The sequence below is a fragment of the Elgaria multicarinata genome, chromosome 18 (assembly GCF_023053635.1).
Source record: "Elgaria multicarinata webbii isolate HBS135686 ecotype San Diego chromosome 18, rElgMul1.1.pri, whole genome shotgun sequence".
Lineage (NCBI taxonomy): Eukaryota > Metazoa > Chordata > Lepidosauria > Squamata > Anguidae > Elgaria > Elgaria multicarinata.
Window position 1 is genome coordinate 23,270,573 of NC_086188.1, and position 17,861 is coordinate 23,288,433.

The following is a 17,861-nucleotide window of genomic DNA, read 5'->3' on the forward strand; positions in this document are numbered from 1 at the left end:
GTTTAGGTCCTCCGTAACAAATAAATAGGGGCTGTGATTATCTGATGGGTTCAGTCCTAGCTTTTTAAAAAGCCAGCGCTCTACGCACATCCAGGGAGTGAAGTGACCTTTCAATTTGAGAAGTAGGGTTTGGAAAAGTGTAATTGGTTGATTAACATGGAAGTCAGTAACTACTTTGGGTAAAAAGGCTGGATCGGTATGCAGCACCACCTTATCCCTGTGGAAAACTAGGTAAGGATGGTCCACTCGGAGAACACATAACTCACCCACACGATGAGCAGAAGTAGCAGCCACCAGAAATGCAACTTTGAACGTGAGAAGCCTTAGATCGACTGTGGCTAAGGGCTTGAACGGTGCCTTAGTCAATGCATGTAAAACAACTGATAAACTCCACTGAGGTAACAGATTGTGAATAGGGGGAGCAATGTTCTTTAGCCCCTTGAAAAATCTCCACACCAGTGTGTGAGAATAGGGAAGATGAGGCATTCAATGTTATCAAGGCAGAAATAGCGGCTAAATATACACGGATCGATGTTGCCTTCAGTCCTCTCTGGTGCAGAGAGAGGAGGAATTCGAGGACTTGTGGAATGGATGCTGTCTGTGGAGTAAAACCCTGTGTTCTTGCGAAGGATTGAAAACAAATCCATTTTGAGGCATAAGATTTGCAAGTTGTTGGTTTGCATGATGCGTCAACTATTGCTTGCACGGCAGCAGATAAAGCTGATTGTGTGTTCTGCCTATCTTCCAGGCTGTTAATTACAGAGTGGCAAGGTCTGGAACACTCTGTGTTCTCGTGTCAGAAGGTTCGGCACCAAAGAGAGGCAGAAGAAATGTCCCGAGGATTGTCGAAGGAGAGTTGAGAACTATGATTGCCTCCGCCACCATGGGGTTATGACAATCCCGTACGCCTTAACCGACAGTATTTTTGCAATCACTTTTGTTAGAAGGGGAAAAGGAGGGAAGAGATAAAGCATTATCCTTGTCCATCTGAAAGCGAATGCGTCGCCAAGGGATCTCGGTCCTTTTCCTGCTCGACTGCAAAAACGAAGGCATTTTGCATTTGTCGGTGTAGCGAACACATCTATCTCTGGTGTGCCCCATGTCCTGAAGATCTGTTGTAGGATCAAGTCGTCCAGTTCCCATTTGTGAGAGGGAGTGTAGGATCGGCTGAGCATGTCAGCAATGGTATTGTCCTTGCCTGAGATGTGTATTGCTATAATTTCTATGCCCCGTGCAGTACACCAGTCCAGAATTGACATGGTCAGTTTGAGTAGTCTCAGGAATCGTGTTCCGCCCTGTTTGTTTAAGTAGTATATTGCTGCAAACCAGTCTCCCCATTGGAGCAGAGATAGTATTGATGTAAGTATTGTCATTCTGAACTTTTGTGATGTTATGTAGGAGTTCACCCCTCTGAGGTCTAGTATCGGTCTGAGGCCTCCATCCTTTTTCGGGACTGTGAAATAGCGAGAGTAAAAACCCTTGTGGGTTTCCTCCTTGGTGACCGGGCAGATAGCACCTTTGAGAAGTAAGGTCCGTACTTCCTTGAATAGTGTTGCTGAAGGAGTTGTGATGTTCAGTCCTGAAAAAGGAGGGAGGTCCTCGAATTCGATACGATAGCCTTGTTTGACGATGGCAAGCACCCAAGTGTCTGTGGTGATGGACTCCCAGACATGGTAGTGGAGGCATAGGAGGGAGCGGAAAAAATGTCCTTCCAGGTAAGGGCCATGGTAGGCAGGGAGGCAATCAAAGCCGCTGTTTCTTATTGGAATCTCTCTCTTACGGGATGTTTGGTATCTCGAAAAGCCTTGTGTGAAACGACGCTGTTGCCAGTTCGATTGCTGTTGATCGGTATGGTCTGTTGAGCGACGGAACTGTTGAGATGGTGGGCTCCTGTACCATTTACGTTGTTTGAAATTTGTCTGGGGTTGAGACAATCCCATTTTATGTGCAGTGTTTTTTGCTTTTTGTATGACATCCATGGTGTTGTCAATTTTGCTATTGAAAAGACCCTCCCCGTCAAAAGGAAGGTCCTTAATTCTTGATCGAGCCTCTTGTGTTCTGCCCACAGAACGCAGCCAGGCATGTCGCCTAAGAGCTATTGCTCCCACCATAGCGTTTGAATTATAGTCCATTTGATGGCGGGTGGTGTTGATTTGCTGCCGCGCCATTCTCTGTGCCTCCGCCTGGAAGACACGAGCAAGCTCCCGTTGTTCCTCTGGAAGGTGGTCAGATAATGATCCCATTTTTTCCCACAGGAACAATTGATATCTGGCCCTTACAGCCTGATAATTTGCAACCCAGAGTCCTAGGGCGGTGGATGGGTATAAACGTCCGCCCAATAGGTCGAGTCTGCGGCCCTTTTTATCAACCGTAGAAGAATGGATCTTCTGCGATCTACCCTGTGAGGACTTTACGATGACGGAGTTAGGGGGAGGGTCATGGGCTTTTTATTCTCCCAGCATTTTAACAGTCTATAAATCAATTTTAACTTGGTGTTTTAAATTTGTGATTTTGCATTGCTGCTGTTTTTATCTGGTTGAGCTTTTATATTGTATTTTATATTATGGTTGTATACTGTTGTTTTCTACTTTGAATGTTTTTAATTTTTGTGAACCGCCCAGAGAGCTCCGGCTACTGGGCGGTATAGAAATGTAATAAATAAATAAATAAATAAATCTATTGCCTGAGTCCTCGGCCACACATATTTGCTTGATGTGCGCCGACGGGGTGGAATCCCGTATCTCGCCTTCCGACATCGATAGCGCATGTCCTGCCACCACTGACGGTACTGAAGCTTCACTTAAAGGCGGAGCTGGATGCTTGGTATGGATAGGGATTGGTGAGTTCAATAATGGCGGAGGGGGTGGTAGCATCGGCCACTTCTTTGGAGGAGCAGACATGACTGTCTCCTCTGCAGCTCTCTTCTTTTTGTGTGTTTCTCCATGTTTTGGCGTTCGTGCTTTCTTAGAGATTTTCTTAGCAGTCACAACCGAGAGGGGGAGAGTTGAAGTTGGGGAGTCAAATCCTGTTCTTGTGGGGTCAGGCTTTGATCTCTTTTGTCTTGCATTACTTTAGAGAGGCGACGATCGTCCACTGCTAATAAAGTCTTTTCCCACAGAACAGCACGGAGGCGGTCAGCGCGATGTCATCTAGTTTGTCTAGTAAAGGCCATACAATGATGACATGATTCAACTATGTGCCCCTCTCCCAAACAGATTAAACACAGGGAGTGGCCATCAGTAGGGGGGAGTTTGGCTCCACACTTCACACACTTTCTAAAAGGGGCCTTAAGGCCATACGCGCCTGACCAGCAGCGTGAAAATCGCACAAAAAAACCTTAATGCAATCTAAATATTAACAATAACACTAACGCTAACTACCGTATATTAACAATTTTTAAAAAAACATTTAGGTAAAAGCTAAGAATAGAAGATAGTTCTAAGGAGGTCCTGGAGAACAAGCAGCCACAATGGCGGTCGAAGAAAAACTGGAAGAATGGGTGGGAACCCGATAGACATGTGCACTACAGCGGTGGGGGAGGGTTCCCACCTAAAATTACCATAAGCTTGGAAAGTTCCCGAATTCAGCTCGCGCAGGCGCGGAGCCCATAGGTGTGAATGCACCGAGACCACGAAGAAGAATATGAGGTTTAAAGGACTGATATTTCGAGGGCTCACATGAAACTGCAAGCCTTGTGTCCAATGCCGTAGAGCCTGTCCATCCATTTCATAGTGAACTTGATTCTGGCACCATCTCTTTCTCCACAATCTCCAAGACAGACTGCCAAAAAACAACAGATTGAGGACATACTTCAGAATTTCACTCTGCCACTTAGAGAAGTGAATGATAAAACCAAAAGGTTCCACAAATATCTGTCCTGGGGAACCAGAGAGCCAGATCCATTCCCAGACAGCATAGGAAACAGTCATAGTGGCTGGCAAATGACGGGAGCCGCAGTCCAACACATTTGGGAGACACCAGATTGGGCAAGGCTGCCTTGAGGTTTCTGGGCCCCTTCTTACCCTCTGGCAAGAGGTAAACGTGCCACGGGAACCAAATGCTGGATGAGTTTCAGTTGCTGAGGGCCTGAGGCTGCAGACAAGATGCTTGGCCAAGTCCGGCCGACCACCTGTGTGCTTGACTCTGGCCTGTCATGGCTTCTTGCATATAACAGGGAGGCGGAGTCCAGGAAGTTGTAAATTCCTCCTCAAGAGAGGGGCTGGTATTGGCCTCTTTAAAAGAGGTGGTAATTAGGCCATTCCTGGGGGGGGGGGGGAATCTAACCTGGACTCAGACAATGTTAACATGAGAGCACAAGAAGAGCCCTGAGGCTGTATTTATAATAACTTCTTGTAAATAAATAAATAAATAAATACCCTTTTATTGTTGCTACTGTCTGGAAGTCAGAAATTCTTGGGTGATTCTACTGCAAAGGATGCAGTAATCAACCTTCTGTCCATGTCCCAGACATCCATGGCAGGCATCCAGGGCTTCCTCAGCAGATGGATCAATGAGGAAAAGTTTCCACAACAGGAGGAGGTTTGGCAGCCCCTGACCTACTGGATTTCTATGGTTCTTTAACATACATGGAGGGGAAGCAAGTTTTACACTTCAAGCCACAAGGATTAAGGGACCTAATTTCCCAGAAACGTGATCAGAGTTGGATGACTAGAAGGATGGAGGAGGGGTCAAAGAACAGGAGCCACGTGTGCACCATTAACCAATCGTTGACCGAATCGGTTCTCACCGCAGGGTGCTCTGCTCCCTGAACCTGAGCGCTTCCAGATCCATCCTGTGCTTCATCCGGCGCAATTCCACATAGCTCAGCCAATGGCACCACGTCCAAAGGGTCTTCACTTTAGCTGCTGAGAAAACCCAAATCGATACATGGTTTTAACAATGTCTATAAGTATTCTAAAAGCCCTTCCTCTTCTCAGACAAATGCTTAACTTTTCAACTCTCCTCCCAGTATGGCACACCAAGGCCTGGCCTAGTCACTGGAGTAATGAGAACAAGGTGCCTGGAGTGGCGTGAGGTGGCGGATCCTGCCACAGCAGCTCCCTCATTGCCTCCCCACAGCTGTTTCACAACCAGCAGGGCGGTTCTTGGTGGCGGGAAGCTCAAGGGAAGAGAAGGGAGGGTCTAAACCGCCCCACAATCCCCCACTGCCCACCTGATCACAAAGAAACAATGAAGGAGAGCCTGAAAGTTCAGCCCTTTGACTTCTAAAAAAAGCACTGTGGTGTGTGAGAATGTTCCTGAGGCCCCTGTTGCCTCCAGCCCAGCCCACTACAACAACGTGGCCCTGAGGGCTCACTCACGGGGATCGTGGGCCCCGGACTCCAAAAAGCGCCTCCGCCGACCTGCCTTCTACCTGCTTCCACAAGAGACTTCCGCTTGTGGCCCCTGCCACTGCCTGCCACTGTTGCATTCCAATTTCTCACCATGTGCCTCTGCGACACAATTGGTCTTCTTCTTCTCTTGCTGTTGGAGCACATAGGACCTCCAGGCCTGAAAGATCACGTTGTACAGGAAATATCTGACCAACAAAAGAAAAAAATACTTTGCCAAATCCAGCTCAGCCATGTACTCTACCAGCCTTCCTCAACTGGGCCCCTGCAGATGTCTTGGACTACAGCTCCCATCAGCCTCTGCTATACAGAGGTTTCATTCTGAGCTGCTTTGGGAGAATACTTTGGTATCGTAAGCTTCTCATCACAGAAAAGATGGGTGCTTATTCTCATGGGCAACAAAGCAGGCTTGCCAGGGCCACTTGCTTAATGGCCTGTGGCAAGTTCAGAATCCCCTCCAGGCAGGGAAGCTTCGTTCCTCTTTAGGTCAAAAAGGATTGAGCCCAGATATACGTCAGGGCTGGGAAAAATGTTTGTGGGCAAGCAGCTTTGGTGCACTGGTTAGACCTCATCTTGAGAATTGTGCCCAGTTCTGGGCACCACACTTCAAGAAGGATGCAGAGGAGGGCAACGAGGGTGATCAGGGGGTCTGGAAACAAAGCCCTATGAGGAAAGACTGAAAGAACTGGGCATGTTTAGCCTGGAGAAGAGAAGATTGAGGGGAGACATGATAGCACTCTTCCAATACTTGAAAGGTTGTCACACAGAGGAGGGCCAGGATCTCTTCTCAATCATCCCAGAGTTTAGGACACGGAATAACGGGCTCAAGTTACAGGAAACCAGATTCTGGCTGGACATCAGGAAAAACTTCCTGACTGTTAGAGCAGTACGACAATGGAACCAGTTACCTAGGGAGGTTGTGGGCTCTCCCACATAAGAGGCCTTCAAGAGGCAGCTGGACAACCATCTGTCAGGGATGCTTTAGGGTGGATTCCTGCATTGAGCAGGGGGTTGGACTCGATGGCCTTATAGGCCCCTTCCAACTCTACTATTCTATGATCCTATGAAAAGAGACAAGCAGCTCTAAATCAAGGTTTGCCTGTATGCTTGGAAGCTCAAATCATGGCTTGGCTTCTAAACTATGCATAGTGGAAGCCATGGTTTGGTGTGATGTCTGAATTGAGCCATTTCCTTTTTAGTTAGGACCCAGGAAGGGAAATGTGTGCTTGGGTAATAAGTTGTAGGAAATGAAAGATTGCTGAAAGGGCATGAGGACTGGGAGTTTGTTGCTTAAGGTGGCACAGCCTGCTTCTTAGCACACTTCTCCCCGTGTCTTACTGTAAGCCTTAGGAAGTCCATTTGACAGACCTGTAATGGCAGTCAGCCCTGACGGTGAGCTTCCATTCTCTGCAGACAGCCCACCATTCTTCCTTCCACTCTCCAAAGGTTTTCTGCAATGTCTTCTGTTCATAGTAGTGCCTAAAACATGCAGAGAATGTAAAACATTGAGGACGACAGCCACATACCTTTGATGACATGAAATCCATTTTCCTAAAAAAACTTTTTAAACTCCTTTTCATAGTGACCCTGTTCACTAAGCCATGGTGGTAAAACATTTTGAGCTAAACATTATGGCATAGCGTGTCATGTAAACCATGACTTAGCATGTTGTGTGAACCATTCCTTACCATGGTGGCTACATAACCATGGTTTCTACATGCTCACCAATCTTTTGCTGCAAAAGTGTTAGTGGTGAAACCATGGCTTAGCATGTTGTCTGAACAAGCCCAGTGAATGGCATTTTAGTCAAAAGCCAGTCTGCTCAGGTTCTGGTGCTACCAACAAGATATAAGCATGCTTAACTGTGAGTTGGATCACAACCTTGATCTCTGAACATGCAAATATTTCTTAAGGCAATTAACTCTCATCTGATTAACTCTTGTGTGTGCTTTCATTCCTTATGAATTTGCAAAAACAAAACTGAGGTGGGTTTGCAACTCTCCTAAAAATCACACAGTAAAGCATACGACATAGCTAAGAATTAAAGTATGTGTAGATTTCAACATCCTTATGATTCAACTATTTAGCAGCAGGCTGATTACTAAGTGATGGTTCAGACACAATGTCAAACTATGGTTTACAAGTTGCCAGCACACCAGGATCACAAACTGAAGCTCATTTGCAAACCATAGCTTGGGCAAATGCGGTTTGATGTTACACAGTTGAACTGATACACCACTGTTTGCCCTTGGAGGCCACTGTTTGAGAAAGCATCTGGGGTTTTTCATGAAGGTGGAAGAAGAAATCACAGTGACTGGAACTTGAATCTTGGTTTAGAGTCTAAACTACAGTTGCCAGTTTTATCTTTTATTCTCAAACCACATTTTCCTGTGGTTGAGATCTACAGTTTTTAAAATAATTGCACATTAGCCACTTAAAGAGTACACTTGCAACCAACCTGGAGTGATACCTAAATATTTCTCAGAACTGTCACCTATGGTTTTATTACTATGAAGTATTCCAGGTGCAAACTCCACAGAAAGGACACAGGAATGTGATTTGGAACTTCACCAATGTATAGAACATAACTTACATAACAACAGAATGAAATTTAATAGGGATAAATGCCGAGTTCTACATCTAGGAAATAGAAACCGAATGCACAGTTACAAGATGGTGGATACTTGGCTCAGCAATACTACAAACGAGAAGGATCTTGGAATTGTTGTAGATCACAAGCTGAATACGAGCCAACAGTGCGATATGGCTGCAAGAAAAGCAAATGCTATTTTGGGCTGCATTAATAGAAGCATAGCTTCCAAATCGCGTGAGGTACTGGTTCCTCTCTATTCGGCCCTGGTTAGGCCTCATCTAGAGTAGGTCTGGGCACCACACTTCAAGAAGGACGCAGACATGCTGGAGTGTGTTCAGAGGAGGGCAACCAGGATGATCAGGGGTCTGGAAACAAAGCCCTATGAGGAGAGACTGAAACAACTGGGCATGTTTAGCTTGGAGAAGAGAAGATTGAGGGAAGACATGATAGCACTCTTCAAAGACTTAAAAGGTTGTCACACAGAGGAGGGCCAGGATCTCTTCTCAATTCTCCCAGAGTGCAGGACACGAAATAACGGGCTCAAGTTACAGGAAGTCAGATTCCGGCTGGACATCAGGAAAAACTTCCTGACTGTTAGAGCAGTACGACAATGGAATCAGTTACATAGGGAGGTTACCTAGGGAGGTTGTGGGCTCTCCCACACTAGAGGCATTCAAGAGGCAGCTGGACAACCATCTGTCAGGGATGCTTTAGGGTGGATTCCTGCATTGAGCAGGGGGTTGGACTTGATGGCCTTATGGACCCTTGATGGCCCCTTCCAACTCTACTATTCTATGATTCTACTATGATGGCCTCCTGCAATGTACACCACCTGAATAAAGAACTGTGGGCCCAATCCACTGGGTAGATCTCCAATACAGGCCCTACTGAAATGAATGAGAGCTATGTAAGGAGACTTACGTAGCACAGCAATTGAGCCCCTAGTTTACAGCAGCCAGACGGACAATTGCACTTTTTGTACAAATTTGAGTTTCTCTCATTGGAAAGGCTGGGGGAACTTTTAGAGATCATAATGATTCCCACACTTCTAACAGATGAGGCACGGGTAAGTTTTTATTTCTAAATTAAAACTGGAAGCCACTCTACTTACACATAAGTTAATTTACTTAAGTTAATTTACTTTTAGCACACGCAAGAGTGAAAAATACATGTTGGAGCCTTCCACCTGTGCTTTTGATTGAGTATATCTCCTGATCCGAAAGATTCAATGAACAGGCAGCCTCCGAGGGTGGATCACTCTTCTGTGGTTCTGCATCAGGAGTGATGAAATCATTCCGCCTGTTTCAAATTGTCAGGCCATGAGCACTGTTGCTTGCTTATGTAGCTAAAACAGCACCATCCGTGTGTGAGAGCCAGGCACCAGCAGCCTTGGGGCAACCCAAAAGGTTGCAGAAGGACTAAAATACCTTTAAATAAAAAGAGCCCAATGAAGACTGAGCATGCTCAATGGCTACTAATTGCTGGCTGATTTGAAGTGTGGGGAGGAGAGGGGAGAGAGAGACATAGGACCCCGGGAAGCTGCCTTATACGGAGTCAGACCCTGGGCCCATCCAGCACAGTATTGTTGACACTGACTGGCAGCAAAGGGTCTCCAGGATCTCAGGCAGGGTTTTTTTCTTAGCCCTCCCTGCAGATGATTGAACCAGAGACCTTCTGCATGTAAACCATGCGCTTTACCACTGCGCCACAGACCCTCCCACAGACCAGATGGAGAGAAGGGAATCAGGAATAGTGCACACGAAGCTGCAATTTTGTTGCAGGTGCCGTTTGCAATTCAGTGCTTCTCTCTGTGGGTGGGTTGGGTCCTTTGGGTTCCTCAGATCCTTGAACAGCTTAGTCTATTTGTTACTCACAGCACATTCAGGAACTATAGCCACCACAATGCACACATCTAAGTCTAAAGAATCACCATCAATTTGCCTGACCGTTTCTATGCTCCAGAAAGCGCCAGTATATCTTCGGACACTTAAGAAAGTACCTTCACATATAGTTTACCAGAGTGTTAACTCAACATCTCATTAAACTCATTTATTTATTCCTCTCTCTTTACAAGCGAAAAATACAACAACCCAGAACAATAACACCATCAGAAGTAAAATATGGGAATGAAAAGGAAATCAGAATAAGCACCTCAAATTATCAGGATTCATAACTCTTGATAAACTCTGGCAACTGACAGTCCCAGTAAAAATCTGTATGAAAAAACACCAGATCGAGTTCTCTTACTACAGAAAATATTGCATTTGTTAAGACAATAAAATGTTAAGACAATAAAAATTTGGAGACCAATCAACTGTCATTTTAGAAAGGATTTCTAGCTTGAGAGTAGGCCAAACTCTTGATTACACAATTCTGCAAATATTCCCTGAAATGTCCAAAAACAGGGCAGTAAACTATCTCGAAAAGACATTTTATTTCAATGATTAAATTTAGGATCACTGTTTGATTACAGGCTGTATGTGGTGTCCAGATTATGAAACGTAATGGTACTGCTCTATAGAATCATAGAATAGCAGACCCGGAAGGGGCCTACAAGGCGATCAAGTCCAACTCCCTGCTCAATGCAGGAATCCACCCTAAAGCATCCCTGACAGATGGTTGTCCAGCTGCCTCTTGAAGGCCTCTAGTGTGGGAGAGCCCACAACCTCCTTAGGTAACTGGTTCCATTGTTGTACTGCTCTAACAGTCAGGAAGTTTTTTCTGATGTCCACTCGGAATCTGGCTTCCTGTAACTTGAGCCCGTTGGGTTTTCTTTTCTTTTTTTCTTTTTTTAAATTGTGAATATCAACAAACAAGACAGAAATACATCGTGAAAAACAGGGAGGAGAACACCATAGATTGTGTATGTAGAATTATCATAATTTCCATCATATAAACTGGAGAAGAGAGAAAAAAGGGAGAGAGTTATACAAAGGTTTCAAGAAAAGCTGACCAAATATCCGTATATTTATCCTCTTGCAAATTGCGTCTATATAACACTCGTTCAAAACTTGATAATGTTATTAGGTCCTCGATCCATTGCATTATAGGAAGTGTAAATTTGTCCTTCCAATGGGATAATATAAGTCTTTTGGCTGTCATAAGGGCTCTGAAGATCCATCTGCGCTGACCATGCGTTAACTTCCAGGAAACCGGTAGATAACTGAGACGGACCTGCACGTTCTTCCATATTATAGATTGTTTCAGTACAAAGTTCATCCTTATTATCACCTCCTCCCAAAAGGGGGAAACTACTGGGCATTGCCAAAGCATATGACTTAAAGAAGCATTAGATGTATTGCATCTCCAGCAATTATGCAAGTTAGACAAACCCTTATTGAAAAGACATTGTGGAGTCCAATAAACCCGAAACAAAACTTTTTGCTGAATAAGACATAGCCTAAGATCCATAGTAGCTTCAGAAACAGATGCTAAAGCAACTGTCCATTGGTTAGGCAAAATAGGACACTCCAATTCCCTATTCCAATCTAGTCTTAAACTATGGGTATCATATTTACTTGCTGCTATTAGATATTTGTATATGTGAGTTGTGGATCTATGTATTAGTTCAGCTGCTGAAAGTGTTTCTAACAATGCTGGAGGCTCTGAAGCTGTAAAAGCAGCTGGGCCAAACCTAGATTCCAGCAAATGTTGCAATTGCAAGTATTGCCACTGAGCCGTAGCAGGCAGATTGTATTTAATACACAAATCTGAAAAGGACAAAAACTCGTCATCTGGGCCTATTAATTGATCCAAAGTAAAAATAATCTTATCTGTCCATGTCCTCCATAGAAATGTTTTCTTTCCAATTTTTAAATCTGGGTTTCCCAGTATAGTCAATTTAGCATGAGAGAATGGATCAAACTGTAGTTGACATGATATTATACACCATGTCTCTCTAGCAGCCAAAATTGTAGGATGAGGGTTACTTAATCTAATATAGCGAGAACCAAGTGCTGTCCATCCTAACCATAAGGCTTCCAAAACTGACCATGGTGGCATTTCTGGGGGAACAGAAGATAACCAGAACTTAGTAAAAGACACTAAGTAGGCCCAATGGTACAAAGCTAGGTCTGGAAAACCAAACCCACCCTCTTTAACTAGAAGCTGCATCTGTTTCAGAGATATACGAGGTGGAGACAAATCCCCCAAAAATTTACGAAGCAAAGCATTAAATTGTTGAAAATATTTGCCAGGTATAAGTAAAGGAATCCCACACATAACAAAGAATTTGAGGTATAAGATTCATCTTAAGTGTGCTGATTTTACCCCACAAGCTCAACTTTAATGGTGCCCATCTATCTATATCTCGTGTAATCTCACTAGTCAGTTTTTTAAAATTTATTTTGATCAATTGAGATACATCTCTTGGAATAAGTATTCCCAGATAGGTAATATGATCTGGGCACCACCGAAATTGGCCATTAGCCAACACACTCTGAAATGTACTATCTCCAATCGGCATCATCTCTGACTTTGACCAATTAATTGAGTAGCTGAAAAGATAGCCAAAAGTGTTAATCAATTTCATCAAAGCAGGGATAGATGCCTGGAGTATAGAAATAAACAACAAAAGATCACCAGCATAAAGGATAATTTTGAATTCTAAGTCAGCATGTACAAACCCGTGGATACTACTATTCTGTCTAATTGCACAAGCCAGGGGTTCCAAGCATAGATCAAATATCAATGGGGAAAGTGGACATCCTTGTCTAATACCTCGCTCAAGCGTGAAAAATGCCAACAACCAGCCATTTGTCATAACTCTTGTTCTTGGGGTCGAATATAAAATTCTAACCCACTTCAAAAATTCTAGTGGAAAGCCAAAATGACTCAATGTAACAAGCATAAATTTCCAGTGTATTTTGTCAAAGGCCTTCTCAGCATCTAAGGAGACAATAGCCGCCTGATCCCTTCTTTCTCTATTTAAAGCTATCAGATCTACAACTAATCTCAAGTTATCAGCCCCCCTGTCTGTGTTTAATAAATCCTACTTGATCTGGACAAACCAATGTAGCAATAACCTGTTGCAATCTATCTGCTAAAATTGCCATTAATATTTTAATATCAACATTTATTAATGAAATTGGTAGATAATTACCACAGTCAGCGTGGTCCTTACCAGGCTTAGGGATGACTGTAATATAAGCATCATTTAATGATGAGGAAAGCAAGCCCATATCAAATATATATTTATAAAATTAGTAAAGTTTTGGAGCTAGAAAGGTAGAAAAGGTCTTATACCACTCAATTGGAAACCCATCTGGACCTGGAGATTTTCATTTTTCATACTCATAATTACTTTTGTTATCTCTTCCAGCCTATAGGAGCCATAAGGTATTGCCTTTGTAAGGAATCTAAACAAGGGAGCTTGATCTGGGCAAGGAAAGTATTAATTTCCTGCTCCAATATCTCACTGCCCTTACTGTACAACTCTGTATAAAACTATAAAAATTGTAAATTTGTATCTGCAGGAGAAGTATAAATTGTATTGTTCACATCTTTAACAGCAGAAATTACATTTCGATGCTTTTGGTGTTTAAGGCGATGTGCCAGAATTTTACCAGGACGTTCCCCATTTTCCCAGTATACTTGTCGCACTTGTCACAGACAAGTTAAAGCAAATTCCGCTTGCTGAGAAAAAAATATTGTTTAATTCACATTTAACTTTTTGTAACTCCTGGTACAGTTGTACTGATGGGGAACTAGCAAACTGAGTTATAAGAGATTTCAACTTCTTATCTAAAAGCACCTGTTGCGCTATTCTATGTCTTTTTTTGAATGCAGCATAAGCAATAATTTGACCCCGGATAAATGCTGTGCTGGCCTCCCATTCCATAACACAAGAATTCGCAGTACCCTCATTTATATCAAAATATTCAGACAATTGAGCAGTAATCTGAAATTTGAACTTCTCATCATTTAAAAGAGAAACATTAAAATGCCAAAGTCCAGAAGGTCTTGGCAAATCTGAAAGTTGGAGCTCCAGGAATACTGGGGTGTGGTCTGAAATTATCAGTGTATCAATCCTACAAACCTTTACATACTGCAATAAAGGAGTAGAAACCAAGAAATAATCTAACCGAAAACAATTATGATGTACTGTTGAAATGAAAATATACTCTCCATCATCAGGATGTAACAGTCTCCAAACGTCAATCAAACCTAAATCACTAAAACATAGCAGGAGAATCTGTGTTTGGAACCATATACATTTATCATTGCAATTATTTTATCCATATATTTCCCAACCAAAGTAAAAAAAAAACCACTGTTAGGATACAGGATTCAGTCAGCTAAAACTAGGCTGACATCAGTTTCCCAGAGGACCTTTTCTTCTGTCGCCCCCAGATTGTGGAATGGCCTGCTGGAGGAGATTCGTAAAATTAACTCTCTGTGTGATTTTAAGGCAGCTTTAAAGACTAGCCTTTTCCGGCAGGCCTATCCAGATCAATGTAAAATCAAGAATTTTAAAGATGTATTGATTCTGTACTAATGTTGTTGCCCGCCTTGATCCAAAGGGAGAGGCGGGTAAGAAATAAATAAATATATCATCATCATCATCATCATCATCCATAATCACCTGTTCCAGAGAAAAGGACAGTGTTTTATAGATTAAAATCGCCACTCCTTTAGAACGTGTTGAAGTATCAGTTACAAAAACCTCACCAACTCAATCCTTGTTTACCAAATAAGCATCTTCAGTAAGCTCCTTCCTTCCTCTTTCTTTCTTTCTTTCGTTCTTTCTTTAAAACATTTATATCCCGCCCTATATCATTAATATCTCAGGGCGGCATACAGATAAAAACATACAGTATAAAACAATAAACATACACAGTTAAAAATAAATTAAACCATGATCCAAGTTAAAACAATATATAATTTAAAAGCAATAGATACAGTTAAAACAGTTAAAACAATGTGCCAGTGAGTTTAACTATCAAAGGCTTTGTTAAAAAGCCATGTTTTAACAAATGTCCTTTAGCTTTAAAAGCCCATTATTCCATGTCCTGCACTCTGGGATGATCGAGAAGAGATCCTAGTCATTGTTTTTATTATTGTTTTGTTTAATTCTGTTGAAGTTTCCTTCTTGTTTTCTGTTTTTGTTGTTTGATTTAATTAGATTGTATTACTTTTTATTGCTATTTGTTTATAAATCCCTTTTGAAATTAGTATGAAAGAGCAGTATACCTCAGCACAATCCTATACATGACTACTCAGAAGTAAGTCCTCTTGAGTTCACACACATACAGGATTGCAGCCTAAATGTGTTAATAAAATTTTAAATAATAAAGAGACATTTAGTTGGGATTCAACTAAATGTCGCTTTAGTTGAATCCCACTAGAGACCAGTATCTACAATGTCAGGACCTGACCGGCCCTCCATGGGGGTTGGAATAAAAGTCTGAGATTCAGCAATTGATTCTTTCCCAGATTTGTGTTCTGCATAGAACATGTGTGTAACAGCGAAATATTAAAAAACAACAACAACCATACAAATAATAGTCTGAACGACCAGCTGAGCCACTCCTAGCAGGCTGGTTTGAGTGACAAGCTTACTTTTTGCACATTCAAACAAAAATCCAAACCTCTTGAAAGGAAAAAACCCTGCTTTGTTTACCTGGCACTGGACGGGAGGACTCTCCCAAATGCTTTCTTCATCCACAAGTAAAGGAATTTCCTGGCCAAGTGTCTGAAAAACAAGTGGAAAAAAAGATTTCAGTGTTTTGCAGCTTGTGTTTGCTCTCTACAAACTTTCAGCCAAACATCATCCATAAATTCTATTCCACTCCTCCCGGCCCACCACTTCAAACATATTCTATGGTGTAATATTTTTACCCTTCCTCTAAAGCACATTCCAGATATGTTAGACTACAACTCCCAGCATCCCCGTCATTATGGCTAGGTGATGCTTGGAATTGCAGCCCAACACATCTGGAGAGCACCAGTTTGGAAAAGGCTGATTGAAGAAGCTCAGGGATTATCCTATTTCCTTAATGCACACATATTCTGTCAGGTGAGTTTATTACTGGCTGAGTGTAAAGATTAAAGATGCATATTCTGGCATTTTATGCCAAATGCCCAAGGTGGCTAAGCAATAAACCCACAAAATTACAACATATGACAAAATAAGACATTAAAAATACAAAGAGGGAAGATAAAACTAGCACCCACCTAAACATGAGGCAAATGTCACCCCAAGAACTGCATGGCTAAGTGGAGATTAGAACCCCATTTTCCGTGATACAACTCCCCACTCTTCTCACTACAACACAGTAGCTCTCATATCTTTGAAGCTTCAATCATTATTCAGCACCAACATTTATATAAACGCAAAGGTCTTAATAAGAGGAAATAAGATGAGCCCCCTGCTGGATCAGACCAAGGGTCCAGCTAGTCCAGCATTCTGTTCACACAGTGGCCAACAAGCTGCCCACAGGAAACCCAAAAGCGTTGCTCAGAGAGTATTTACCCAACAGCAACGATGCTACATAGCAAATGTTTTGATTTAACTGGGAAGCATTCATGGGTGTAATGAATGTAGTGCAATGGATTCATATTCTTGCTCTGCCATAACACTCACAAGGTGAAAAACAGCCAGTCACCTTTTCTCTGCCTAATCTAACACAGAGGTTGTTGTTAGGATAAAAGAGGTAGGACGGACTTGGGAGTTCCTTGAAAAGAGAGTGGGATAAAAATAAATAAAATAAACCTCTCTACTGATATAGGGTGATTCATAATACTATTACTATCTGGTAGTATGACAACAACCAGTTCAACAGTCTTGGTGCAATGACTGGTCTTATGAATGCTTCAAACACGTACTGAAGTTGCAACTCACCGACTTCCCAAATGTGGGTAGAATTAGGGACCCAGACTCCACATCCAAGGCTTTTATATTTTTATAATAAAATAAAAAATAATAATATATTTATTTATTTATTTATTATCCACCTCTCACTCTGGATCAAGGTGGGGAACAACATTAAATACAATATAATACATAAAACGAGTTAAAAGAGCATATAAAACCAATACAATATTAAAATAACAATCACAATATATTAAAATTCTTAGGTTTAAAATTCTTCTGGGAAGGCCTGCCAGAAGAGACTAGTCTTTATGGCTGTCTTAAACTCAGAGAGTATTAAGCCCATGAATTTCCTCCGGCAGGTCATTCCACAGGCTGGGGCGGCAGAAGAAAAGGTCCTCTGGGTAACAGTTGTCAGCCTAGTTGTGGCTGAGTGGAGTAAACCCTTCCCAGAGGTCCTGAGTATGCAAGGCGAATTGTACAGGAGAAGGTGATCCCGCAGGTAACCTGGACACAAACCATGTAGGGCTTTAAAAGTAATAACCAACACTTTATACTTTGCCTGGAAACTCATTGGCAGCCAGTGAAGTGATTTTAAAGTTGGTGTAATATGGTCACCCCAGGTATACAACTTGGCTGCCATATTTTGAACTAATTGAAGTTTCTGGACTAGGCACAAAGGTTGAAGTTTCTGGACTATGTACAGTGCATTGCAGAAGTCGAGCCTCGAAGTTACCAGCACACACACCACCATTTTTAGGTCTTCGAACTCTAGGAAGGGGCGCAGCTGAAGCTGATAGTAGGCACTCCTGGCCATCGCATCTATTTGGGCTGTCTTTTGGAGCGACGGATCTAGCAGCACCCCCAAGCTGCAAACTCCGCCTTTCAGGGGGACTGTAACTCCATCCAGTACTGACTGACACACCTGCAAACCCTTATTGTGAAGAGAAAATAATGAAAATAAAATTTGGACGCTAGTTATGGCCCAATTTGGACCCTAGGCATTTGTTGTGGGCTGCTTTTGTGATGTTCATTCTAGGCTGTGACTGATGGCAGATTTTCTGCATTTGTGGATGAAGACTTCCATATTGTATTGTTTTTAGAT

The 17,861-nt window shown here is 42.6% G+C and overlaps 1 protein-coding gene across 2 annotated transcripts in view; it reads right to left on the bottom strand.

The window, feature by feature from the left end:
• SFI1 (SFI1 centrin binding protein) overlaps nt 1-17,861 on the bottom strand; it is a 79,853-nt gene that overhangs the window by 44,115 nt on the left and 17,877 nt on the right. For both annotated transcript variants that reach the window (XM_063143997.1, XM_063143996.1), the window contains exons 4-8: nt 15,566-15,637; nt 6,720-6,830; nt 5,445-5,539; nt 4,748-4,865; nt 3,678-3,780 (exon numbers count right to left, since the gene is read on the bottom strand). In XM_063143997.1, the coding sequence (XP_063000067.1) occupies nt 3,678-3,780; nt 4,748-4,865; nt 5,445-5,539; nt 6,720-6,830; nt 15,566-15,637 (499 nt within the window). The remainder of the gene's footprint in view (nt 1-3,677; nt 3,781-4,747; nt 4,866-5,444; nt 5,540-6,719; nt 6,831-15,565; nt 15,638-17,861) is intronic.